The sequence below is a fragment of the Oncorhynchus keta genome, chromosome 28 (assembly GCF_023373465.1).
Source record: "Oncorhynchus keta strain PuntledgeMale-10-30-2019 chromosome 28, Oket_V2, whole genome shotgun sequence".
Lineage (NCBI taxonomy): Eukaryota > Metazoa > Chordata > Actinopteri > Salmoniformes > Salmonidae > Oncorhynchus > Oncorhynchus keta.
The window spans coordinates 8534162-8562074 of record NC_068448.1 but is presented as its reverse complement, the minus strand read 5'-3'; the positions used below and the strand labels follow the sequence as shown (position 1 = coordinate 8562074).

The 27913-nt window shown below is 43.8% G+C and overlaps 1 protein-coding gene and 1 long non-coding RNA gene across 3 annotated transcripts; both read left to right on the top strand.

The window, feature by feature from the left end:
- Positions 1–494: 494 nt before the first annotated feature.
- LOC118360457 (adenosine receptor A1-like) lies at positions 495–27040 on the top strand. Its single transcript, XM_052484722.1, has 5 exons — positions 495–1645; positions 21141–21251; positions 21460–21562; positions 22705–22782; positions 25539–27040. The coding sequence occupies exons 1-5, from the start codon at positions 1305–1307 to the stop codon at positions 26028–26030; spliced, it is 1125 nt and encodes a 374-aa protein (XP_052340682.1). The 5' UTR covers positions 495–1304; the 3' UTR covers positions 26031–27040.
- On the top strand, positions 18581–20997 carry LOC127913161 (uncharacterized). Of its 2 annotated transcripts, none has more exons than XR_008084939.1 (3): positions 18581–19132; positions 20538–20593; positions 20902–20997. It is a non-coding gene; the product is annotated as an uncharacterized LOC127913161 (long non-coding RNA). The 2 variants fall into 2 exon arrangements; XR_008084940.1 differs by lacking the exon at positions 20902–20997 and adding an exon at positions 20734–20829.
- Positions 27041–27913: the final 873 nt, after the last annotated feature.

Here is a 27913-nt window from a genome sequence, read left to right as displayed (position 1 = left end):
GTCTCACTCCCTATCATAACGTCTCACTCCCTATCATAACGTCTCCCTCCCTATCATAACGTCTCACTCCCTATCATAACGTCTCACTCCCTATCATAACGTCTCCCTCCCTATCATAACGTCTCCCTCCCTATCATAACGTCTCACTCCCTATCATAACGTCTCCCTCCCTATCATAACGTCTCCCTCCCTATCACAACGTCTCACTCCCTATCATAACGTGGCTGTGAGACACCCTGTTGATTGTTTGAGAAACGTTTTACACAATCAAATTGACACCGGAGCAGTTAGGGCGTAGAAGGGAGAATAAATACATTCCAAATAAATAGTCTAGGATATCCTAGGAATAACCCTACTAGATCAATCAAAGAGAAAGTTTCATCACAATTCGCCCTATAGGCACAAAGAGAGAGATGTCTCCAGGACGGTCCTGCCAGCACCACAACAGTTATCTCCATATTTTCTCTCTCATTTGGAAGAAACAGTGCACCTGCAATGGCAATTCACAGAGTTGGAATTATGGCGAAATGGGCTTAAAAAAATTAAACACTTTGGGGTGTGATAAATATAACGGACAAGGAAAATCAGAGCGCGTGTGACCAAAACATATCAGAGCTAGAGCCACGCGCTGAGAGCTATATTAGGTCACCGCATTGCTGCTTTGACTCTCAAAGCAACGGGAACGGGAAATAGCACGGAGCACGAGCACGGGCGCCCGGTTGCATTTGATTTAAGCCGCCGCATACCACAGCAGGGAGACCGTTCTGTTTCGTTCACTAAATGACTATCCATGGAAGATGTATTTTTATTTTTTAACTACAACCTGCTTTTCAACTGATAGCCGAGAAACCGTAGATAAAATAAGATGTTAAAGTGATTACCAAGGGTAAATAATAAACAATACCGGGCAAGCAAGGTCCCTTCCCCGAGCGCAGGTGGATCCAACGAAGTGGTGGAACAGGGTATTGAACGAGAACAGGAACTGCAGCGTACCACGATAACCTCGGGACTTCTAGCCTACTACTACTATATTCAAATAATAGGTCTAACTATTAATTCCTATATCTGCTTTTTGGGGGTCCATTATGATGCTAAATTGTTTCACAACCTGGATGTGTATCAGAACATCATTATGATGGAAATAGAATAACCCAAGTGATGTTGCCACTGTAGAACGCATAACGCACTTGGACTAATAGGTGTGTAACTCTAATCAAATTATTGCTTTGTACGCTTCCCAAGCCTGCTTTAATTGAAATAATACCTAGTTCTCTCTTATGTGGACCTATAATAGTGTTTAAAGGATGCCTGAAGCACTCGCCCCAGCCCAGGCGCTCTACATCGGCATGGAGGTGGTGATTGCCGTCTTTTCCGTCCTGGGTAATGTGATGGTGGTCTGGGCGGTGAAAATTAACAAATCGTTGAGAGACACAACATTCTGTTTCATCGTTTCTCTGGCCCTGGCGGATATCGCAGTGGGAGCCCTCGTCATCCCCTTGGCGATAACTATCAGCATCGGACTTCAAACTCACTTCTACAGCTGCCTAATGGTCGCGTGCACGGTGCTGGTACTGACGCAAAGTTCCATCCTGGCCCTCCTGGCCATTGCGATTGACCGCTATCTCAGGGTCAAGATTCCAACCAGGTAAACAAAAACAACTCATCATGTCTTATACCTACACTGACCAGTTATACTCTAATTGAACAGGTGGATAAAATGCACTACTGAGGATGGGGGGAAGGTGGTGTGGCTGGGAGGAGGAGGTGATGAAGAGGGTGTAATGATGATGATGATGAGGAGGAGAACAAGAAGGTGTGGTGTGGTAGGAGGAGGTGATGAAGAGGGTGTAATGATGATGATGAGGAGGAGGAGAACAAGAAGGTGTGGTGTGGGAGGAGGAGGTGATGAAGAGGGTGTAATGATGATGATGAGGAGGAGGAGGAGGAGGAGGAGAACAAGAAGGTGGGGTGTGGGAGGAGGAGGTGATGAAGAGGGTGTAATGATGAGGAGGAGGAGGAGGAGGAGGAGGAGGAGGAGGAGAACAAGAAGGTGTGGTGTGGGAGGAGGAGGTGATGAAGAGGGTGTAATTATGATGAGGAGGAGGTGGAGAAGAAGGTGTGGAGAGGAGGAGGTGATGAAGAGAGTGTAATTAGGATGATGAGGAGGAGGAGAAGAAGGTGTGGAGAGGAGGAGGAGGTGATGAAGAGGGTGTAATGATGATGATGAGGAGGAGGAGGAGAACAAGAAGGTGTGGTGTGGGAGGAGGAGGTGATGTAGAGGGTGTAATTATGATGATGAGGAGGTGATGAAGAGGGTGGAATTATGATGATGAGGAGGAGGAGAAGGTGTGGAGAGGAGGAGGAGGTGATGAAGAGGGTGTAATTATGATGAGGAGGAGGAGGAGAAGAAGAAGGTGTGAAGAGGAGGAGGAGGTGATGAAGAAGGTGTAAAGATGATGAGGAGGAAGAGGAGAAGATGAAGGTGTGGAGATGAGGAGGAGATGATGAAGAAGATGTAACGATGATGATGATGAGGATGAGAACAAGAAGGTGTGGTGTGGGAGGAGGAGGTGATGTAGAGGGTGTAATTATGATGATGAGGAGGAGGTGGAGAAGAAGGTGTGGAGAGGAGGAGGTGATGAAGAGGGTGTAATTAGGATGATGAGGAGGAGAAGAAGGTGTGGAGAGGAGGAGGAGGTGATGAAGAGGGTGTAATGATGATGATGAGGAGGAGGAGGAGGAGGAGAACAAGAAGGTGTGGTGTGGGAGGAGGAGGTGATGAAGAGGGTGTAATGATGATGATGATGAGGATGAGAACAAGAAGGTGTGGTGTGGGAGGAGGAGGTGATGTAGAGGGTGTAATTATGATGATGAGGAGGAGGAGAAGAAGGTGTGGAGAGGAGGAGGTGATGAAGAGGGTGTAATTATGATGATGAGGAGGAGGAGAAGAAGGTGTGGAGAGGAGGAGGAGGTGATGAAGAGGGTGTAATTATGATGAGGAGGAAGAGGAGAAGAAGAAGGTGTGAAGAGGAGGAGGAGGTGATGAAGAAGGTGTAAAGATGATGAGGAGCAAGAGGAGAAGATGAAGGTGTGGAGATGAGGAGGAGATGATGAAGAAGGTGTAACGATGATGAGGAAGATCTGAATATCAGGTGGTTGTCGTGGTGGTCATCATAACACCTTTTGGATCCATGTCACTAGGATGCCCACATCCTCACGGCCAGGCCCCATGGAGAGGGAAGGTGTCTGACATTCTGGTATTAACATGACAACACACACACACACACACACACACACACACACACACACACACACACACACACACACACACACACACACACACACACACACACACACACACACACACACACACACACACACACACACACACACACACACACACACACCTTACCATAGCAGAGCGATAAAAGCAGCTCTAATTAGCTGTTATGTCCTCAGGAATGCAGTGAAGGAAGGATGAGAGACTAACAAGGCATCACTGTGAGGAGGAGTGGAGAAAATCACATCTCTGTTCTTCTCTGCTGACAATGTGAGGAGTAGAGAATATCACATCTCTGTTCTTCTCTGCTGACAATGTGAGGAGGAGTGGAGAAAATCACATCTCTGTTCTTCTCTGCTGACAATGTGAGGAGGAGTAGAGAATATCACATCTCTATCTGTCTTACTCTTTCTTCTCTGCTGACAATGTGAGGAGGAGTAGAGAATATCACATCTCTGTTCTTCTCTGCTGACAATGTGAGGAGGAGTGGAGAAAATCACATCTCTGTTCTTCTCTGCTGACAATGTGAGGAGGAGTGGAGAAAATCACATCTCTGTTCTTCTCTGCTGACAATGTGAGGAGGAGTGGAGAAAATCACATCTCTGTTCTTCTCTGCTGACAATGTGAGGAGGAGTGGAGGAAATCACATCTCTGTTCTTCTCTGCTGACAATGTGAGGAGGAGTAGAGAATATCACATCTCTGTTCTTCTCTGCTGACAATGTGAGGAGGAGTAGAGAATATCACATCTCTATCTGTCTTACTCTTTCTTCTCTGCTGACAATGTGAGGAGGAGTAGAGAATATCACATCTCTGTCTATCTTACTCTTTCTTCTCTGCTGACAATGTGAGGAGGAGTGGAGAATATCACATCTCTGTTCTTCTCTGCTGACAATGTGAGGAGGAGTGGAGAATATCACATCTCTGTCTGTCTTACTCTGTTCTTCTCTGCTGACAATGTGAGGAGGAGTAGAGAATATCACATCTCTGTTCTTCTCTGCTGACAATGTGAGGAGTAGAGAATATCACATCTCTGTTCTTCTCTGCTGACAATGTGAGGAGGAGTAGAGAATATCACATCTCTGTTCTTCTCTGCTGACAATGTGAGGAGGAGTAGAGAATATCACATCTCTGTTCTTCTCTGCTGACAATGTGAGGAGGAGTAGAGAATATCACATCTCTGTTCTTCTCTGCTGACAATGTGCTGCTTTTTGCTGTTCAGCTTACAGTACTTGACCATTTTCTAGGGAACTTATTCAGAGATATTAGAGGAGAATACAACAGAGGAGACCATCGAGGTCAAAACACGTCAGCCTACTTAAATATTCAAAGAGCACCTATACATTTAAACATTCATTTGTTGTTTCATTTTTTGGGGGGGAGATGCCATCACTCTTTCTTTTTTTGAAAGATGAGGATATATTGGTTTATTCTTTCAGTGGAATTGAGTGAGTCTGTGACAGTGACAGAGATTACATTTTTAGTAATGCATATTGAATGGAACAGCCTCTGGTGCTGTGTTGCATGTTCTAGTGCTGCCAAACTAGAGCTGCCATGTCCAGGGTGAAACAAAAGGCTCGGGGCTGTGCTGCTGAGAAGAAGCAGAGGGAGACTGAGGAGGAGAGAATGTGGGAGAAGAGAAGCCGAGTAGCAGAAGGGCGTTTTTCCATTCTCCATTTGTTGGAGAATATTCTTAGACAGTGATCGACTTGCTTTTAATCCTTTTTTAACGAAGTCACTTTGACTTGGGAGAGAGATTGTGAATGGTTCATTTGTCAAAAGAGAGAGAGAGAGATATAGAGAGGTTGTTGGGAATTTGTCATGCACTTGTCTTTTCCTGGCAGGGGTATAGCCGAATGTCATTATTGACTCTTTCATTTCCTTGTCTATTATTAAACCTTCTCAAGTTCTCAGTCAGCTCATACTCATACCTGTCATCGCCTCCTTCACAACACTTTTACTACTTCTACAGAAAACAACACTTCAAATCAGGCAGTGTACTATAAGCTATAATTGAACTTTTTCCAATTATAAATCAATGAATGATTCCTTGATTATACAGTCGTTATTCTGTAATATTGGATTACAATTGAATTCTGGATCTTACGGGTATTCTTCTGCTGTTATAATCCATGGACATGCAGCCTAAGATGTTTTTGGGGACACCGTAGTCCTCCATAATGTCGGGATGTATGGGAGAGAGTCTCAGTCTTAAATCGTTTTCCACACACAGTCTGTGCCTGTATTTAGTTTTCATGCTAGTGAGGGCCGAGAATCCAATCTCACATAGGTACGTGGTTGCAAAGGGCATCCGTGTTTTAACAGTGCGATGTGCCAAGGCAGGACACTCTGATCGCAGCCCTATCCAGAAATCTGGCAGTGGCTTCTGATTAAATTACATTTTCACAGAACGGCTTGTTGCAATTCCGATGAGGCTCTCTTGTTCAGATATCAGTAAGTGGACTTGAGACAGGGCATGAAAGGGATAATGAATCCAGTTGTTTGTGTCATCCGTTTCGGGAAAGTACCTGTGTAATTGCGCACCCAACTCACTCAGGTGCTTCGCTATATCACATTACATACAGTAGCGTCCACCACCTATGACCCTTTTTGATGCAGAAAAATCCCTGGATTACATCATATGATTGACATCATCGTTGTCCTACATGAAAGACAGTATTACCCAATCCGACAACAGGTGGGTCTAATCTTGAATGCTGATTGGTTAAAACCACGTTCCAGCTCCATCCACAAATTACCGGCAAAGGATGTTACATTGAAATGCCAATTTACTCTGTTCCATCAGACTGTGCAATCTACTGTCTCATCAGCCCAGCCAGGCAATTTAGAAACTTGATCTCCACTGTAAAAAGCATCCAGATATTTTCTCCCATTTTTTTTGTTAGACTAGCATAGGGTTTTGAACAACAGAGATTTTGTTTTGACCTTGCTGTCTGTCTTGCCTACATTGGCAATACTGTTTCAATATTGAAATTCGATCTCCAGCTGTCTGATAGTAATGGACGAGACAGACAGTCTGGCAGCTTTTCTCAGCCAGTTTGCTGTCATTCCAGATTCAGTTTGAAGTGATTGTGTTAGCTGTGTTGTTGGCTAGCTCCTCTGAACAACAGTGCCCTGACGAGAGAGCACATTTTCTATGCCAGGAGAACCTGTGCCTCATTAGCTCAATGTTATGGATGTACCCCCCCCCCCCAAAAAAAAAATCACTATAAAACAGATTAAACAAACACAAATGCAGCTACTTTGTTGTTATTCTGGCTGCACTGTTTGACGTGACTGTGTCAGCAAAGTTGGCTAGCTAGCAAGCAAGGGATAAGAACACTGCCAGACATCATGGTAACGGAACATTGAGAACCAACGACTGGATCACGTCCGTAGATTTAGGAAAAAAAGCCTTAACGACTGGGTCGGGTCTCTGGAAAGCGAACCAATAGAACGAACAACCAGCCGGCTTGGGTAACAACCCTAGATTTGTGTCGGGACGATATCTCGTGGAAGGATGAAATAGTATGAATAAATTCATCAACAAAATGTGTTTATTATATTATTATTATTATATATTATTTAATGAAAATATGTCAATCGTTATTTGAATATGTTGGTAATCTGTTGTATAAAAGTGATAATGTCCTCGAAGACGATATGTTGGCAAGGTTTGACTTCGTCTCGGGCCTAAACAACACGCATGCCAATAGATCCTCCAAACACCGGCTTCTCTGGCATTATCACTTAAACAATGCATCAATCTCAACCACACCTGTAAAATCTACCCAGGCCTATAGAGCTCAAAAGAGAGTAGTTGAAATGCCACTCCAACCACCTCTCACTATCTACATTATACTGTACCCACATGGACATAGTTATGCAAGAGGAAACAATACCCAGTGTGGATCATTTTGATAAGAAACAATCTGTATCGTTATTAAACCATCAGGTTGTTATGGGAACCATGTGCGTTATCTACACTAGACTGTGTGTGTGTGTGTGTGTGTGTGTGTGTGTGTGTGTGTGTGTGTGTGTGTGTGTGTGTGTGTGTGTGTGTGTGTGTGTGTGTGTGTGTGTGTGTGTGTGTGTGTGTGTGTGTGTGTGTGTGTGTGTGTGTCTTAATCACACACTAGACACTCCCTGGTTTCTGTTTGAGCTGCTATCAGTTTGTATCCATTAGTAGGGTTTCTTAGGAACAATACCTACTAGTGTTCAGTTCAAGTTCTTATCACTACACTTTTTTCATATCAAATCAATCAGCCAATTCATTTATTTTATTTATTTAACCTTTATTTAACTAGGCAAGTCAGTTCAGAACAAATTCTTATTTACAATGACGGCCTAACAAAAGGCAAAAGGCCTCCTGTGGGGACGAGCTGGGATTAAAAAATAAATAAATAGCATATAAATATAGGACAAAACACACATCATGACAAGAGAGACAACACAACACTACACAAAGAGAGACCTAAGACAACAACATAGCAAGGCAGCAACACATGACAACACAGCATGGTAGCAACACAACCTGACAACAACATGGTAGCAGCACAACATGGTAGCAGCACAAAACATGGTACAAACATTATTGGGCACAGACAACAGCACAAAGGGCAAGAAGGTAGAGACAACAATACATCACGCAAAGCAGCCACAACTGTCAATAAGAGTGTCTATGATTGAGTCTTTGAATGAAGAGATTGAGTGTTTGTTGCAGTTTGAGTGTTTGTTGCAGCTCATTCCAGTCTCGAGCTGCAGCAGACTGAAAAGAGGAGCGACCCAGGGATGTGTGTGCTTTGGGGACCTTTAACAGAATGTTACTGGCAGAACGGGTGTTGTATGTGGAGGATGAGGGCTGCAGTAGGTATCTCAGATAGGGGGGAGTGAGGCCTAAGAGGGTTTTATAAATAAGCATCAACCAGTGAGTCTTGCGACGGACATACAGAGATGACCAATTTACAGAGGAGTATAGAGTGCAGTGATGTGTCCTATAAGGAGCATTGGTGGCAAATCCGATGGCCGAATGGTAAAGAACATCTAGCCGCTCGAGAGCACCCTTATCTGCTGATCTATAAATGATGTGTCACGCCCTGGTCGAAGTATATTGTGTTTGTCTTTATTTATTTGGTCAGGCCGGGGTGTGACATGGGTTTATTGTGGTGTGTTTTGTTTTGTTAGGTATTGGGTGTGTGGCTTAGTGGGGGTATCTAGAAAAGTCTATGGCTGTCAGGAGTGGTTCTCAATCAGAGGCAGGTGTTTATCGTTGTCTCTGATTGGGAACCATATTTAGGCAGCCATATTCTTTGAGTGTTTTGTGGGTGATTGTTCCTGTCTTTGTGTTTGCACCAGATAGGGCTGTTTCGGTTTTCGTATTTCATTATTTTGTAGTTTCTTCATGTATAGTTTTTTCCTTCAATAAAATATCATGAATCATCATCACGCTGCATTTTGGTCCGATCCTTGTTCCACCTCTTCGTCAGAGGAGGAGATAGAAGAGAACCGTTACATTATGTCTCCGTAATCTAGCATGGGTAGGATGGTCATCTGAATCAGAGTTAGTTTGGCAGCTGGGGTGAAAGAGGAGTGATTACGATAGAGGAAACCAAGTCTCGATTTAACCTTAGCCTGCAGCTTTGATATGTGCTGAGAGAAGGACAGTGTACCATCTAGCCATACTCCCAAGTACTTGTATGAGGTGACTACCTCAAGCTCTAAACCCTCAGAGGTAGTAATCACACCTGTGGGGAGAGGGGCATTCTTACCAAACCACATGACCTTTGTTTTGGAGGTGTTCAGAACAAGGTTAAGGGTAGAGAAAGCTTGTTGGGCACTAAGAAAGCTTTGTTGTAGAGCATTTAACACAAAATCCGGGGAGGGGCCAGCTGAGTATAAGACTGTATCATTTGCATATAAATGGATGAGAGAGCTTCCTACTGCCTGAGCTATGTTGTTGATGTAAATTGAGAAGAGAGTGGGGCCAAGGATCGAGCCTTGGGGTACTCCCTTGGTGACAGGCAGGGGCTGAGACAGCAGATTTGTTGACTTTATACACTGCACTCTTTGAGAGAGGTAGTTAGCAAACCAGGCCAAAGACCTCTCAGAGACACCAATACTTCTTAGCCTGCCTACAAGAATGGAATGGTCTACCGTATCAAAAGCTTTGGCCAAGTCAATAAAAATAGCAGCACAACTTTGCTTAGAATCGAGGGCAATGGCGACATCATTGTGGACCGTTAAGTTTGCAGCCCAACAGGGTGAAGCCCAACAGCATTCTGTTTAAAGCTAGAGCAGCATACATTATTTTCAGACATTTATATCTGAACTGATTTGTCCACCATACTCTGTACATTACATATACGTTACACATTAGCATTTTAGAAGAAAACAATAAAAGAGGTACAACAAGGCTAACAGTGCAGCCAATCAACATAGCCTGCAGCCATGGACATGGTAATGTGAGTCCCTGTCTGACTATCTTCATTTTTATCATTGCCCAGGCCATTAGCTCACCCCAACACACTGACACACAATATCTCTCTCTCTCTCTCTTAATCTCTGTCTCTCTCTCTCTCTCTGTCTCTTTCTCGCTTTCTCTGTCTCTGTCTCTCTCTGTCTCTTTCTCCCTCTCTGTCTCTGTCTCCCTTTCTCTGACTCTGTCTCTCTCTTTTTCTTTCTCTCTCTCTTTCTTTCTCTCTCTTTCTGTCATTCTCTCTCCCTCTCTCTCTCTATCTCTCTCTGTCTCTTTCTCTGTCTCCCCTCTCTCTGTCTCTCAATTCAATTAAATTCAATTCAAGGGTCTTTATTGACATGGGAAACGTGTTACCATTGCCAAAGCAAGTGAGGTAGATAATATATAAGTGAAATAACCAATAAAAATTAACAGTAAACATTACACATACAGAAGTTTCAAAAGAATAAAGACATTACAAATGTAATTTTATTATTGTATACAGTGTTGTAACCATGTACACAAGGGAAAATAAATAAGCATAAATATGGGTTGTATTTACAATGGTGTTTGTTCTTCACTGGTTGCGCTTTTCTTGTGGCAACAGGTCACAAATCTTGCTGCTGTGATGTCACACTGTGGAATTTCACCCAGTAGATATGGGAGTTTATCAAAATTGGGTTTGTTTTCAAATTCTTTGTGGATCTGTGTACTCTGAGGGAAATATGTGTCTCTAATATGGTCATATATTGGGCAGGAGGTTAGGAAGTGCAGCTCAGTTTCCACCTCATTTTGTGAGCACATGAGCACATAGCATGTCTTCTCTTGAGAGCCATGTCTGCCTACGGCGGCCTTTCTCAATAGCAAGGTTATGCTCACTGAGTCTGTACATAGTCAAAGCTTTCCTTAAGTTTAGGTCAGTCACAGTGGTCAGGTATTCTGCCACTGTGTACTCTCTGTTTATGGCCAAATAGCATTCTAGTTTGCTCTGTTTTTTTGTTAATTCTTTCCAATGTGTCAAGTAATTATCTTTTTGTTTTCTCATGATTTCGTTGGGTCTAATTGTGTTGCTGTCCTGTGGCTCTGTGGGGTGTGTTTGTGTTTGTGAACAGAGCCCCAGGACCAGCTTGCTTAGGGGACTCTTCTCCAGGTTCGTCTCTCTGTAGGTGATGGCTTTGTTATGGGAGGTTTGGGAATCACTTCATTTTCGGTGGTTGTAGAATTTAACAGCTCTTTTCTGGATTGTGATAATTAGCGGGTATCGGCCTAATTTGGCTCTGCATGCATTATTTGGTGTTCTACGTTGTACACGGAGGATATTTTTGCAGAATTCTGCATGCAGAGTCTCTCTCTCTGTCTCTATCTCCCTCTTTCTCCCTCTCTCTCTCTCTCTCACTCTCTCACTCACACACCACCTCAGCATCCACAGCGTGTGTGTGTGTGTGTGTGTGTGTGTGTGTGTGTGTGTGTGTGTGTGTGTGTGTGTGTGTGTGTGTGTGTGTGTGTGTGTGTGTGTGTGTGTGTGTGTGTGTGTGTGTGTGTGTATATGTGTGTGTGTGTGTGTGTGTGTGTGTGTGTGTGTGTGTGTGTGTGTGTGTGTGCGTGCGTGCGTGCGTGCGTGCGTGCGTGCGTGTGCGTGTGTGTGTGTGTGTGTGTGTGTGTGTGTGTGTGTGTGTGTGAAGCTACACTGCCAGTTCTGCAGTCTTAATGAGACTGACAGAAGTCAATGTGATACCAATGAGCCTACTTTTTCTTAGCAGTCAGACATGGAAGCAACCGGGAAAAAGCGAACAGAAAAATCATGCCGGGAAGTGAGCTAGCAACTGGAGGGTTGCTGGTATCAAATCCTAGATGCTATTGCCTGCTGTTGTGCCCTTGAGCAATGCACTTAACTCCCCACACCAACAGCCCCCCCAGTAGCTGTGGGGCAGCACCTTGCAACTCTCCAGGGAGGATGCAAGGGGGTTGAAACCAAAATTATTTTCGAATTGCTTAGTTCTGAACAGAACCATTATTATTATTTTTTCTGTTTCCCGACCTGCAAAATAAAGTTCTGAAACGGTTCGAAACAAAGAAAAGTACCGGTTTATATCTTTCCTTTCTGTTTCTTTTTAAACATATGAAATTGTTTTTTACATTTTATTTAGCTCAACATGAATAAATCATTTCACCATTTCATGCAGTGCGGATAGAGTAGTTTGCTATGGAGTGGGCAGTCTATAGCTCAGTGAGTTGTTTACATGCATGATGGAAGGTTGGTGCGAGATGCAACTGGAACTTTGCAGGTGGGGAGAGAGAGCGAGAGAGGGTGGAGAAGGAGGCTTGGCTTTAAGCGCTTGGTATTTTGCAGGTGGGGAGAGGGAGCGAGAGAGGGTGGAGAAGGAGGCTTGGCTTTAAGCGCTTGGTATTTTGCAGGTGGGGAGAGGGAGCGAGAGAGGGTGGAGAAGGAGGCTTGGCTTTAAGCGCTTGGTATTTTGCAGGTGGGGAGAGAGCGAGAGAGGGTGGAGGAGGAGGCTTGGCTTTAAGCGCTTGGTATTTTGCAGGTGGGGAGAGAGAGCGAGAGAGGGTGGAGGAGGAGGCTTGGCTTTAAGCGCTTGGTATTTTGCAGGTGGGGAGAGAGAGCGAGAGAGGGTGGAGGAGGAGGCTTGGCTTTAAGCGCTTGGTATTTTGCAGGTGGGGAGAGAGAGCGAGAGAGGGTGGAGGAGGAGGCTTGGCTTTAAGCGCTTGGTATTTTGCAGGTGGGGAGAGAGGGCGAGAGAGGGTGGAGGAGGAGGCTTGGCTTCAAGCGCTTGGTATTTTGTGATGGCGTGTATTATCTGAATTATACCTACGGAGGAGCGGCTTCTATGGAGGAACTTAGAATGTCTTTAAACTTCAGAGCTGGCATAACGTTGGACCAGAGACGCTAGCTAGCTAACAACCTTGTGCAGAGCAGTACCAGAATTAAAAACACGTCTTACCTTTTTGTAGTTAATAAATCAAATGTGAAATGTGATAACTATAGTATCCCTAACTAGCATTGAAGGTATTGGAGGGCCATCACAAAGGCCTGACCTCAATCCCATAGAACATTTGTGGACAGAACTGAAAAAGCATGTGCGAGCAAAGAGGCCTACTAACCTGACTCAGTTAAACCAGCTCTGTCAGGAGGAATGGGCCAAAATTCACCCAACTTCTTGTGGGAAGCTTGTGGAAGGCTACCCGAAACATTTGCCCCAAGTTAAACAATTTAAAGGCAATGCTACCAAATACTAATTTGGTGTATGTAAACTTCTGACTCACTGGGAATCTGATGTTCAGCTGTCAGGCAGACTCTGGAAGAAGATTCTGATTGACAGATGGAGGGCTTTGAATAGGCGCTTTGTTGCATTTGTTTGTGGAACAGAATATTTTTGCCTGGAACATAAAACAACGTTATTAAACAGTTCTGTTCGGAACGTTATTGTTCACTTTCGTTCCCGGTTGTGATTATGTTCCTTGAAAAATGCCATTATTTTCCAGTTTTCAGTTCTGTTCCCTGAACTGGTACCAACCCCTGGTATGTATGTACAGTATTTGTGTGTGTGTGTGTGTGTGTGTGTGTGTGTGTGTGTGTGTGTGTGTGTGTGTGTGTGTGTGTGTGTGTGTGTGTGTGTGTGTGTGTGTGTGTGTGTGTGTGTGTGTGTGTGTGTGTGCGTTATATGTGTGTATACATGCAGCATGTGTGTGTAAGTACGTATGTGTGTCTTTCAGAGGGGTTGTGTTAAAAGCGAACCTTGTGTGCAATCGACCAATAAAGGTATCTTAAGCTATTGTGTTGCCTACTGAATGAAGAATCACTGCAGTCTGTCTCTGTTCAGCGCACAGTTTGGAGGTTACATTAGTACTGTACTGCATGAGGATATTGAGAGGTAGTAAATTTTTAGAAACCATGAATCACCGTCATTGCTTCAAATGAAAATAAAAAATTATCCTGGAACGCAGTGCTGAGAGGGAGGGAGGGGGTGGAGGGAGGGAGGGAGGGAGGGAGGGGAGGGGGTGGAGGGAAGAGGGGAGGGAGGGATAGGGTGGAGGGAGGGGAGGGAGGGAGGGAGGGAGGGAGGGAGGGAGGGAGGGAGGGAGGGAGGGAGGGAGGGAGGGAGGGAGGGAGGGAGGGAGGGAGGGGTGGAGGGAGGGAGGGAGGGAGGGAGGGAGGGAGGGAGGGAGGGAGGGAGGGAGGGAGGGAGGGAGGGAGGGAGGGAGGGAGGGAGGGAGGGAGGGAGGGAGGGAGGGAGGGGGTGGAGGGAAGAGGGGAGGGAGGGGAGGGGTGGAGGGAAGAGGGGAGGAAGGGAGGGGAGGGAGGGGGGGAGGGAGGGAGGGGGAGGGAGGGAGGGGGGAGGGAGGGGAGGGAGGGAGGGAGGGAGGGAGGGAGGGAGGGAGGGAGGGAGGGAGGGAGGGAGGGAGGGAGGGAGGGAGGGAGGGAGGGAGGTGAAATAGAAGGCATAGAATGAGGATGGCTCTTTTCTTTATGTCTAAAAGCTGTATTAAATACAGGTTTAACATGTCCGCGACCATGATTTTCTTGTTTGTGGTGCAGGGAGTTACAGCCCTTGTTGTCAACGTTTCAGTAAATGCTTTTAAAAGACCAAGTGAGATTTACAGAAACATTTGTGTGATTCTTACTTTGTCTTGCAGCTATAGGTGTGTGGAGAACTAACTCATTGTGTTACGGTATAGGAGACTAACTCCTTGTGTTACAGTAGAGGAGACTAACTCCTTGTGTTACGGTAGAGGTGACTAACTCCTTGTGTTATGGTAGAGGTGACTAACTCCTTGTGTTACGGTAGAGGTGACTAACTCCTTGTGTTACTGTAGAGGTGACTAACTCCTTGTGTTACAGTAGAGGAGACTAACTCCTTGTGTTACGGTAGAGGTGACCAACTCCTTGTGTTACGGTAGAGGAGACTAAATCCTTGTGTTACGGTATAGGTGACTAACTCCTTGTGTTCCAGTAGAGGTGACTAACTCCTTGTGTTATGGTAGAGGTGACAAACTCCTTGTGTTACGGTAGAGGAGACTAACTCCTTGTGTTATGGTAGAGGTGACTAACTCCTTGTGTTATGGTAGAGGAGACTAACTCCTTGTGTTACGGTAGAGGTGACTAACTCCTTGTGTTATGGTATAGGAGACTAACTCCTTGTGTTATGGTAGAGGTGACTAACTCCTTGTGTTATGGTATAGGAGACTAACTCCTTGTGTTATGGTAGAGGTGACTAACTCCTTGTGTTACGGTAGAGGTGACTAACTCCTTGTGTTATGGTAGAGGAGACTAACTCCTTGTGTTAAGGTATAGGTGACTAACTCCTTGTGTTACGGTAGAGGAGACTAACTCCTTGTGTTACGGTATAGGTGACTAACTCCTTGTGTTACAGTAGAGGTGACTAACTCCTTGTGTTATGGTAGAGGTGACTAACTCCTTGTGTTACGGTAGAGGTGACTAACTCCTTGTGTTATGGTATAGGAGACTAACTCCTTGTGTTATGGTAGAGGTGACTAACTCCTTGTGTTATGGTATAGGAGACTAACTCCCGTCTGTTATTGTAGAGGTGACTAACTCCTTGTGTTACGGTAGAGGTGACTAACTCCTTGTGTTATGGTAGAGGTGACTAACTCCTTGTGTTACGGTAGAGGAGACTGACTCCTTGTGTTATGGTATAGGTGACTAACTCCTTGTGTTATGGTATAGGTGACTAACTCCTTGTGTTATGGTAGAGGTGACTAACTCCTTGTGTTACGGTAGAGGTGACTAACTCCTTGTGTTATGGTATAGGAGACTAACTCCTTGTGTTATGGTAGAGGTGACTAACTCCTTGTGTTATGGTATAGGAGACTAACTCCTTGTGTTATGGTAGAGGTGACTAACTCCTTGTGTTACAGTATAGGAGACTAACTCCTTGTGTTATGGTATAGGTGACTAACTCCTTGTGTTATGGTATAGGTGACTAACTCCTTGTGTTATGGTAGAGGTGACAAACTCCTTGTGTTATGGTATAGGAGACTAACTCCTTATGTTATGGTATAGGTGACTAACTCCTTGTGTTACAGTATAGGAGACTAACTCCTTGTGTTATGGTATAGGTGACTAACTCCTTGTGTTATGGTATAGGTGACTAACTCCTTGTGTTATGGTAGAGGTGACTAACTCCTTGTGTTATGGTATAGGAGACTAACTCCTTGTGTTATGGTAGAGGTGACTAACTCCTTGTGTTACAGTATAGGAGACTAACTCCTTGTGTTATGGTATAGGTGACTAACTCCTTGTGTTATGGTATAGGTGACTAACTCCTTGTGTTATGGTAGAGGTGACAAACTCCTTGTGTTATGGTATAGGAGACTAACTCCTTATGTTATGGTATAGGTGACTAACTCCTTGTGTTACAGTGTAGGTGACTAACTCCTTGTGTTACAGTAGAGGTGACTAACTCCTTGTGTTACGGTAGAGGAGACTAACTCCTTGTGTTACAGTAGAGGTGACTAACTCCTTGTGTTATGGTATAGGAGACTAACTCCTTGTGTTATGGTAGAGGTGACTAACTCCTTGTATTACGGTAGAGGTGACTAACTTCTTGTGTTATGGTATAGGAGACTAACTCCTTGTGTTATGGTAGAGGTGACTAACTCCTTGTGTTACAGTATAGGAGACTAACTCCTTGTGTTATGGTATAGGTGACTAACTCCTTGTGTTATGGTAGAGGTGACAAACTCCTTGTGTTATGGTATAGGAGACTAACTCCTTGTGTTATGGTATAGGTGACTAACGACTTGTGTTACGGTGTAGGTGACTAACTCCTTGTGTTACAGTAGAGGTGACTAACTCCTTGTGTTACGGTAGAGGAGACTAACTCCTTGTGTTACAGTAGAGGTGACTAACTCCTTGTGTTACGGTAGAGGTGACTAACTCCTTGTGTTACGGTAGAAGACTAACTCCTTGTGTTACGGTAGAGGTGACTAACTCCTTGTGTTACGGTATAGGTGACTAACTCCTTGTGTTACGGTAGAGGAGACTAACTCCTTGTGTTATGGTATAGGAGACTAACTCCTTGTGTTATGGTAGAGGTGACTAACTCCTTGTGTTACGGTATAGGAGACTAACTCCTTGTGTTACGGTATAGGTGACTAACTCCTTGTGTTACGGTAGAGGAGACTGACTCCTTGTGTTATGGTATAGGTGACTAACTCCTTGTGTTATGGTATAGGTGACTAACTCCTTGTATTATGGTAGAGGTGACTAACTCCTTGTGTTACGGTATAGGTGACTAACTCCTTGTGTTACGGTAGAGGAGACTAACTCCTTGTGTTACGGTATAGGTGACTAACTCCTTGTGTTACGGTATAGGAGACTAACTCCTTGTGTTACGGTATAGGAGACTAACTCCTTGTGTTACAGTAGAGGTGACGAACTCCTTGTATTATGGTAGAGGAGAATAACTCCTTGTGTTACAGTAGAGGAGACTAACTCCTTTTGTTACGGTATAGGAGACTAACTCCTTGTGTTACAGTAGAGGTGACAAACTCCTTGTATTATGGTAGAGGAGACCAACTCCTTGTGTTACGGTAGAGGAGACTAACTCCTTGTGTTATAGTAGAGGAGACTAACTCCTTGTGTTACAGTAGAGGAGACTAACTCCTTGTGTTACAGTAGAGGAGACTAACTCCTTGTGTTATAGTAGAGGAGACTAACTCCTTGTGTTACAGTAGAGGAGACTAACTCCTTGTGTTACAGTAGAGGAGACCAACTCCTTGTGTTACAGTAGAGGTGACTAACTCCGTAGGGTTATGGTATAGGAGACCAACTCCTTGTGTTACAGTAGAGGAGACCAACTCCTTGTGTTACAGTAGAGGAGACTAACTCCTTGTGTTACGGTATAGGAGACTAACTCCTTGTGTTATGGTATAGGTGACTAACTCCGTAGGGTTATGGTATAGGAGACCAACTCCTTGTGTTACAGTAGAGGAGACCAACTCCTTGTGTTACAGTAGAGGAGACTAACTCCTTGTGTTACAGTAGAGGAGACCAACTCCTTGTGTTACGGTATAGGTGACTAACTCCTTGTGTTACGGTAGAGGTGACTAACTCCTTGTGTTACGGTAGAGGAGACTGACTCCTTGTGTTATGGTATAGGTGACTAACTCCTTGTGTTATGGTATAGGTGACTAACTCCTTGTGTTATGGTAGAGGTGACTAACTCCTTGTGTTACGGTAGAGGTGACTAACTCCTTGTGTTATGGTATAGGAGACTAACTCCTTGTGTTATGGTAGAGGTGACTAACTCCTTGTGTTATGGTATAGGAGACTAACTCCTTGTGTTATGGTAGAGGTGACTAACTCCTTGTGTTACAGTATAGGAGACTAACTCCTTGTGTTATGGTATAGGTGACTAACTCCTTGTGTTATGGTATAGGTGACTAACTCCTTGTGTTATGGTAGAGGTGACAAACTCCTTGTGTTATGGTATAGGAGACTAACTCCTTATGTTATGGTATAGGTGACTAACTCCTTGTGTTACAGTGTAGGTGACTAACTCCTTGTGTTACAGTAGAGGTGACTAACTCCTTGTGTTACGGTAGAGGAGACTAACTCCTTGTGTTACAGTAGAGGTGACTAACTCCTTGTGTTATGGTATAGGAGACTAACTCCTTGTGTTATGGTAGAGGTGACTAACTCCTTGTATTACGGTAGAGGTGACTAACTTCTTGTGTTATGGTATAGGAGACTAACTCCTTGTGTTATGGTAGAGGTGACTAACTCCTTGTGTTACAGTATAGGAGACTAACTCCTTGTGTTATGGTATAGGTGACTAACTCCTTGTGTTACGGTATAGGTGACTAACTCCTTGTGTTATGGTATAGGTGACTAACTCCTTGTGTTATGGTAGAGGTGACAAACTCCTTGTGTTATGGTATAGGAGACTAACTCCTTGTGTTATGGTATAGGTGACTAACTCCTTGTGTTACGGTGTAGGTGACTAACTCCTTGTGTTACAGTAGAGGTGACTAACTCCTTGTGTTACGGTAGAGGAGACTAACTCCTTGTGTTACAGTAGAGGTGACTAACTCCTTGTGTTACGGTAGAGGTGACTAACTCCTTGTGTTACGGTAGAGAAGACTAACTCCTTGTGTTACGGTAGAGGTGACTAACTCCTTGTGTTACGGTATAGGTGACTAACTCCTTGTGTTACGGTAGAGGAGACTAACTCCTTGTGTTACGGTATAGGAGACTAACTCCTTGTGTTATGGTAGAGGTGACTAACTCCTTGTGTTACGGTATAGGAGACTAACTCCTTGTGTTACGGTATAGGTGACTAACTCCTTGTGTTACGGTAGAGGAGACTGACTCCTTGTGTTATGGTATAGGTGACTAACTCCTTGTGTTATGGTATAGGTGACTAACTCCTTGTATTATGGTAGAGGTGACTAACTCCTTGTGTTACGGTATAGGTGACTAACTCCTTGTGTTACGGTAGAGGAGACTAACTCCTTGTGTTACGGTATAGGTGACTAACTCCTTGTGTTACGGTATAGGAGACTAACTCCTTGTGTTACGGTATAGGAGACTAACTCCTTGTGTTACAGTAGAGGTGACGAACTCCTTGTATTATGGTAGAGGAGACTAACTCCTTGTGTTACAGTAGAGGAGACTAACTCCTTTTGTTACGGTATAGGAGACTAACTCCTTGTGTTACAGTAGAGGTGACAAACTCCTTGTATTATGGTAGAGGAGACCAACTCCTTGTGTTACGGTAGAGGAGACTAACTCCTTGTGTTATAGTAGAGGAGACTAACTCCTTGTGTTACAGTAGAGGAGACTAACTCCTTGTGTTACAGTAGAGGAGACTAACTCCTTGTGTTATAGTAGAGGAGACTAACTCCTTGTGTTACAGTAGAGGAGACTAACTCCTTGTGTTACAGTAGAGGAGACCAACTCCTTGTGTTACAGTAGAGGTGACTAACTCCGTAGGGTTATGGTATAGGAGACCAACTCCTTGTGTTACAGTAGAGGAGACCAACTCCTTGTGTTACAGTAGAGGAGACTAACTCCTTGTGTTACGGTATAGGAGACTAACTCCTTGTGTTATGGTATAGGTGACTAACTCCGTAGGGTTATGGTATAGGAGACCAACTCCTTGTGTTACAGTAGAGGAGACCAACTCCTTGTGTTACAGTAGAGGAGACTAACTCCTTGTGTTACAGTAGAGGAGACCAACTCCTTGTGTTACGGTATAGGTGACTAACTCCTTGTGTTACGGTAGAGGTGACTAACTCCGTAGGGTTATGGTATAGGAGACCAACTCCTTGTGTTAAAGTAGAGGAGACCAACTCCTTGTGTTACAGTAGAGGAGACTAACTCCTTGTGTTACGGTATAGGAGACTAACTCCTTGTGTTATGGTATAGGTGACTAACTCCGTAGGGTTATTGTATAGGAGACCAACTCCTTGTGTTACAGTAGAGGAGACCAACTCCTTGTGTTACAGTAGAGGAGACAAACTCCTTGTGTTACAGTAGAGGAGACCAACTCCTTGTGTTACGGTATAGGTGACTAACTCCTTGTGTTACGGTAGAGGTGACTAACTCCGTAGGGTTATGGTATAGGAGACCAACTCCTTGTGTTACAGTAGAGGAGACCAACTCCTTGTGTTACAGTAGAGGAGACTAACTCCTTGTGTTACGGTATAGGAGACTAACTCCTTGTGTTATGGTATAGGTGACTAACTCCTTGTGTTACGGTAGAGGTGACTAACTCCTTGTGTTACAGTAGAGGAGACCAACTCCTTGTGTTACAGTAGAGGTGACTAACTCCTTGTGTTACGGTAGAGGTGACTAACTCCTTGTGTTACTGTAGAGGTGACTAACTCCTTGTGTTACAGTAGAGGAGACTAACTCCTTGTGTTACGGTAGAGGTGACCAACTCCTTGTGTTACGGTATAGGAGACTAACTCCTTGTGTTATGGTAGAGGTGACTAACTCCTTGTGTTACAGTAGAGGTGACTAACTCCTTGTGTTATGGTAGAGGTGACTAACTCCTTGTGTTACAGTAGAGGAGACTAACTCCTTGTGTTATGGTAGAGGTGACTAACTCCTTGTGTTACAGTAGAGGAGACCAACTCCTTGTGTTATGGTAGAGGTGACTAACTCCTTGTGTTACAGTAGAGGTGACTAACTCCTTGTGTTATGGTAGAGGTGACTAACTCCTTGTGTTACAGTAGAGGAGACTAACTCCTTGTGTTATGGTAGAGGTGACTAACTCCTTGTGTTACAGTAGAGGAGACCAACTCCTTGTGTTACGGTAGAGGAGACCAACTCCTTGTGTTACGGTATAGGAGACCAACTCCTTGTGTTACAGTAGAGGAGACTAACTCCCTAACTGCCTGGTTTCTCTCTGTCTCTACAGCTACAAGCGTGTGGTGACAAAGCAGCGAGCGGCCGTGGCGGTGGTGGTGTGTTGGACTGTGGCCTTCATCGTGGGCTTGACCCCCATGCTGGGCTGGAACAACCTCTGGAGGTAGGTAGCGATGTATTTTAAATTAGTTTTGTGTTAATTGCAGTTTGACAGTGGTTGTGTCCGAAATAGCTTACTTTTGAACAGGGCCCATTAGTAATAAGAATTGTCTAATAGTTCAGCGCTTCAAATTCTGCTATTGATACTGTGTATCTATAATATACTCAATTAGAAGTACATAAACCCCCCCCACCCCCATCCATCCCTGCAGGCTGCAGCAGAACGGTTCTCTGAACGAGGATCTCATCATCACCTGTCAGTTTGAGAACGTAATCAGCATGGACTACATGGTCTACTTCAACTTCTTCGGCTGGGTATTATAACATCTCTCTATACGCAGTATATCAGCTGGGTATTATAACATCTCTCTATACGCAGTATATCAGCTGGGTATTATAACATCTCTCTATATGTAGTATATCAGCTGGGTATTATAACATCTCTCTTTATGTAGTATATCAGCTGGGTATTATAACATCTCTCTTTATGTAGTATATCAGCTGGGTATTATAACATCTCTCTTTATGTAGTATATCAGCTGGGTATTATAACATCTCTCTTTATGTAGTATATCAGCTGGGTATTATAACATCTCTCTTTATTTAGTATATCAGCTGGGTATTATAACATCTCTCTTTATGTAGTATATCAGCTGGGTATTATAACATCTCTCTTTATGTAGTATATCAGCTGGGTATTATAACATCTCTCTTTATGTAGTATATCAGCTGGGTATTATAACATCTCTCTTTATGTAGTATATCAGCTGGATATTATAACATCTCTCTTTATGTAGTATATCAGCTGGGTATTATAACATCTCTCTTTATGTAGTATATCAGCTGGGTATTATAACATCTCTCTTTATGTAGTATATCAGCTGGGTATTATAACATCTCTCTTTATGTAGTATATCAGCTGGGTATTATAACATCTCTCTTTATGTAGTATATCAGCTGGGTATTATAACATCTCTCTTTATGTAGTATATCAGCTGGGTATTATAACATCTCTCTTTATGTAGTATATCAGCTGGGTATTATAACATCTCTCTTTATGTAGTATATCAGCTGGGTATTATAACATCTCTCTTTATGTAGTATATCAGCTGGGTATCATAACATCTCTCTTTATGTAGTATATCAGCTGGGTATTATAACATCTCTCTTTATGTAGTATATCAGCTGGGTATTATAACATCTCTCTTTATGTAGTATATCAGCTGGGTATTATAACATCTCTCTTTATGTAGTATATCAGCTGGGTATTATAACATCTCTCTTTATGTAGTATATCTTATGTTCATAAGAATGGAAGTCAGGGCGTCTGATGTTGTTTGTTGAACTTCACAGAAAGCATATATAATTTGTTGTTAAGTAGTTGTGTAGCTCAACTAGTGCATGGGGTAAAACGTGGTACTGGAGCTAACCAGGAGCGGATTATGTTTCCACTACAGGTGCTGCCTCCTTTACTTCTCATGCTGGTCATTTACACAGAGATCTTCTACATGATCCACAAGCAGCTCAACAAGAAGGTGAGGTGACCAGCCCTCCTTCTCCCATCTATGTCGCCTGGCCCCACATCTGTTTGTACTATCTCGCCAAACATGACAACTCTATAAAGAGTTGGTACGAGCAGAATCAGCTAGCACCTAAACTACCATCTACAGCGGTAGGAACAGACTAGCACCTACACTACCATCTACAGCAGTAGGAACAGACTAGCACCTAAACTACCATCTACAGCAGTAGGAACAGACTAGCACCTACACTACCATCTACAGCAGTAGGAACAGACTAGCACCTACACTACCATCTACAGCAGTAGGAACAGACTAGCACCTAAACTACCATCTACAGCAGTAGGAACAGACTAGCACCTACACTACCATCTACAGCAGTAGGAACAGACTAGCACCTAAACTACCATCTACAGCAGTAGGAACAGACTAGCACCTACACTACCATCTACAGCAGTAGGAACAGACTAGCACCTAAACTACCATCTACAGCAGTAGGAACAGACTAGCACCTACACTACCATCTACAGCAGTAGGAACAGACTAGCACCTAAACTACCATCTACAGCGGTAGGAACAGACTAGCACCTACACTACCATCTATAACAGACTAGCACCTGCATTACCATCTATAACAGACTGGCACCTAAACTACCATCTATAACAGACTAGCACCTGCAATACCATCTATAACAGACTGGCACCTAAACTACCATCTATAACAGACTGGCACCTAAACTACCATCTATAACAGACTGGCACCTAAACTACCATCTATAACAGACTGGCACCTACATTACCATCTATAACAGACTGGCACCTACATTACCATCTATAACAGACTGGCACCTGCATTACCATCTATAACAGACTGGCACCTAAACTACCATCTATAACAGACTAGCACCTGCATTACCATCTATAACAGACTGGCACCTAAACTACCATCTATAACAGACTGGCACCTAAACTACCATCTATAACAGACTGGCACCTAAACTACCATCTATAACAGACTGGCACCTAAACTACCATCTATAACAGACTGGCACCTACATTACCATCTATAACAGACTGGCACCTACATTACCATCTATAACAGACTGGCACCTACATTACCATCTATAACAGACTAGCACCTACATTACCTTCTACAACAGACTGGCACCTACATTACCATCTATAACAGTAGGAACAGACTAGCACCAACATTACCATCTATAACAGACTGGCACCTAAACTACCATCTATAACAGACTAGCACCTGCATTACCATCTATAACAGACTGGCACCTAAACTACCATCTATAACAGACTGGCACCTAAACTACCATCTATAACAGACTAGCACCTGCATTACCATCTATAACAGACTGGCACCTAAACTACCATCTATAACAGACTGGCACCTAAACTACCATCTATAACAGACTGGCACTACCCTATAACAGAAACTACCATCTATAACAGACTGGCACCTACATTACCATCTATAACAGACTGGCACCTAAACTACCATCTATAACAGACTGGCACCTAAACTACCATCTATAACAGACTGACACCTAAACTACCATCTATAACAGACTGGCACCTACATTACCATCTATAACAGACTGGCACCTACATTACCATCTATAACAGACTGGCACCTACATTACCATCTATAACAGACTAGCACCTACATTACCTTCTACAACAGACTGGCACCTACATTACCATCTATAACAGTAGGAACAGACTAGCACCAACATTACCATCTATAACAGACTGGCACCTAAACTACCATCTATAACAGACTGGCACCTAAACTACCATCTATAACAGACTGGCACCTACATTACCATCTATAACAGACTAGCACCTACATTACCTTCTACAACAGACTGGCACCTGCACCTACATTACCATCTATAGGTTCCTACTGTTACCATCTATAACAGTAGGAACAGACTAGCACCAACATTACCATCTATAACAGACTGGCACCTACATTACCATCTATAACAGACTGGCACCTACATTACCATCTACAACAGACTGGCACCTACATTACCATCTATAACAGTAGGAACAGACTAGCACCAACATTAACATCTATAACAGACTGGCACCTACATTACCATCTATAACAGACTGGCACCTACATTACCATCTATAACAGACTGGCACCTACATTACCATCTATAACAGACTGGCACCTACATTACCATCTATAACAGACTAGCACCTACATTACCATCTACAACAGACTGGCACCTACATTACCATCTATAACAGTAGGAACAGACTAGCACCAACATTACCATCTATAACAGACTGGCACCTACATTACCATCTATAACAGACTGGCACCTACATTACCATCTACAACAGACTGGCACCTACATTACCATCTATAACAGTAGGAACAGACTAGCACCAACATTAACATCTATAACAGACTGGCACCTACATTACCATCTATAACAGACTGGCACCTACATTACCATCTACAGCAGTAGTAACAGACTAGCACCTACATTACCATCTACAGTAGTAGTAACAGACTGGCACCTACATTACCATCTATAACAGACTAGCACCTACATTACCATCTATAACAGACTGGCACCTAAACTACCATCTATAACAGACTAGCACCTACATTACCATCTACAGCAGTAGGAATTATTTCCCTGAGTATCTGCGTAAAATACCTATCATAATGATAATGATTATTAATTTATAATAACAAGAATACTAAATCAAGATAATATTTCTTCTTACAGGCTTGCACCATCAGCCACACCGACCCCAACAAGTACTACGACAAGGAACTCAAACTGGCCAAGTCGCTGGCCCTGGTCCTCTTCCTGTTCGCCATCAGCTGGCTTCCCCTCCACATCATCAACTGCATCACGTTGTTCTGTCCTACCTGCGACAAACCCCTGTTCCTGATCTACATCGCTATATTGCTCACGCACGGCAACTCAGCCGTCAACCCCATCGTCTACGCCTTCCGCATCAAGAAGTTTCGCGACGCTTTCCTGAAGATCTGGAAGCAGTACTTCTGTTGTAAGGACGTACCCGCCATATTGAACCAGCCTAGTGAGAAGGACAGGAAGGAGAACGAGAACCAGAATGGGAACGGGAATCCTAATCCGATCGGGGACTCACCGCCAGCTCCTTCGCCATCACAAGAAGGGCAGCAGCTTCCACTAGAGCAGATGGTTAACCACCAGCTGCCACAGAAGCCGCCGATGGAGCACAACAATATCTAACTAATTCCCGGAACAACGGGAGTTTCTACATTGACGTGTTTCAGAAAACTTTGAGTTCCATTGTTTTTTTTGGAGATGACTAGAGGTTGTTTGACAGGAGTCAGAGGCATCCTGATAGTAGTCGTTTCCCGAATGTGAGGCTACCAATGGAGGAGGAGTGTGAGAAACATTCCAGCAGTTTACTTTTTGTACCCTGCACCTGGATGTGACTGGATGTTTGTGTATACTACTTTGAAAGGAGTGTGACATGGTACCCTACTGAATCGAAGGATTCTGGATGGAAGGATTCTGAATGGAAGGATTCTGGATGGAATGATTCTGAATGGAAGGATTCTGGATGGAAGGATTCTGAATGGAAGGATTCTGAATGGAAGGATTCTGAATGGAAGGATTCTGGATGGAAGGATTCTGAATGGAAGGATTCTGGATGGAAGGATTCTGAATGGAAGGATTCTGAATGGAAGGATTCTGGATGGAAGGATTCTGAATGGAAGGATTCTGGATGGAAGGATTCTGAATGGAAGGATTCTGGATGGAAGGATTCTGAATGGAAGGATTCTGAATGGAAGGATTCTGGATGGAAGGATTCTGAATGGAAGGATTCTGAATGGAAGGATTCTGGATGGAAGGATTCTGAATGGAAGGATTCTGGATGGAAGGATTCTGAATGGAAGGATTCTGGAGACGTGTTCGGCGACTTGCAGCTTAAGGATCCATCTTACAGACTGTGAAATCTAATTTTAACATTCGTGTGGAGGTGGGGGGTGAAGAGAAAAAAACACATTGAAAATGAGTATTAGGGTTTATACAGTAAAAAAACTGAGAATTAGTATTAGGGTTTATACAGTAAAAAAAGTGTCATCAAAAACGTGCAATAATGTAAGTCTATTTGATAATGAGACTGAGACATCTTAGTAGCTAACTGAACTGAAGGCACTAAGCTTTAACTGACAGTTAACGGAACACTGACAGTTGACCTTTTTAGCATTGTGAAATTAGAGAGGAACTGACAGTTGACCTTTTTAGCATTGTGAAATTAGAGAGGAACTGACAGTTGGTAGGATCCTCATTCAAAAAAAGTGCAAAATTGAGCACTGATGGTGAGGTATAATCAGTGTCAGATTATCAAACGTTATAACACTGAATAAACATGTGGCTTAAAAGAGTTCCAGATGTTGCAAGGTTAATGTTCCTGCTGTTTATTAAACTGTACTGATTTAAGCTAACAAAGGCTTTATATGAATGTAGTGATGTAAATTTGAATTAAATGTAGCTACGGTGGCAGCTGTGAATGAACGCTCACTTCTTGATTCAGGGTCTTAAGGCACAAGAAGCACAGTGGAGGAACGAGTGGAGGTGTCCTCTCCTCTCCTCTCTACACGTCTCCTCTCCTCTCCTCTCCACCCTACACCTCTCCTCTCCTCTCTACACGTCTCCTCTCCTCTCCTCTCCCCTCTACACCTCTCCTCTCCTCTCTACACGTCTCCTCTCCTCTCCTCTCCCCTCTACACCTCTCCTCTCCCCTCTACACCTCTCCTCTACATCTCTCCTCTCCTCTCCTCTGCCCTCTACACCTCTCCTCTCCCCTCTACACCTCTCCTCTACATCTCTCCTCTCCCCTCTACACCTCTCCTCTACATCTCTCCTCTCCCCTCTAAATCTCTCCTCTCCCCTCTAAATCTCTCCTCTCCCCTCCCCTCTAAATCTCTCCTCTCCCCTCTAAATCTCTCTTCTCCCCTCTACGCCTCTCCTCTCTACACCTCTCCTCTCCGCTCCCCTCTACACCTCTCCGCCCCCCCTACACCCCCCCTCTTCCCTCTACTTCTCTCCCCTCCTCTCTTCTCTTCTCTCTATACCTCTCCTCTCCCCTCTACATCTCTCCT

What these genes read in the sequence shown, in the direction of transcription:
- LOC118360457 (XM_052484722.1), top strand. Translation starts at nt 1,305, where the DNA reads ATGCCTGAAGCACTCGCCCCAGCCCAGGCGCTCTACATCGGCATGGAG. An exon ending in ACTTCAACTTCTTCGGCTGG is followed by an intron (nt 21,563 to 22,704) that starts GTATTATAACAT and finishes TTTCCACTACAG; the next exon opens with GTGCTGCCTCCTTTACTTCT. An exon ending in ACAAGCAGCTCAACAAGAAG is followed by an intron (nt 22,783 to 25,538) that starts GTGAGGTGACCA and finishes TTCTTCTTACAG; the next exon opens with GCTTGCACCATCAGCCACAC.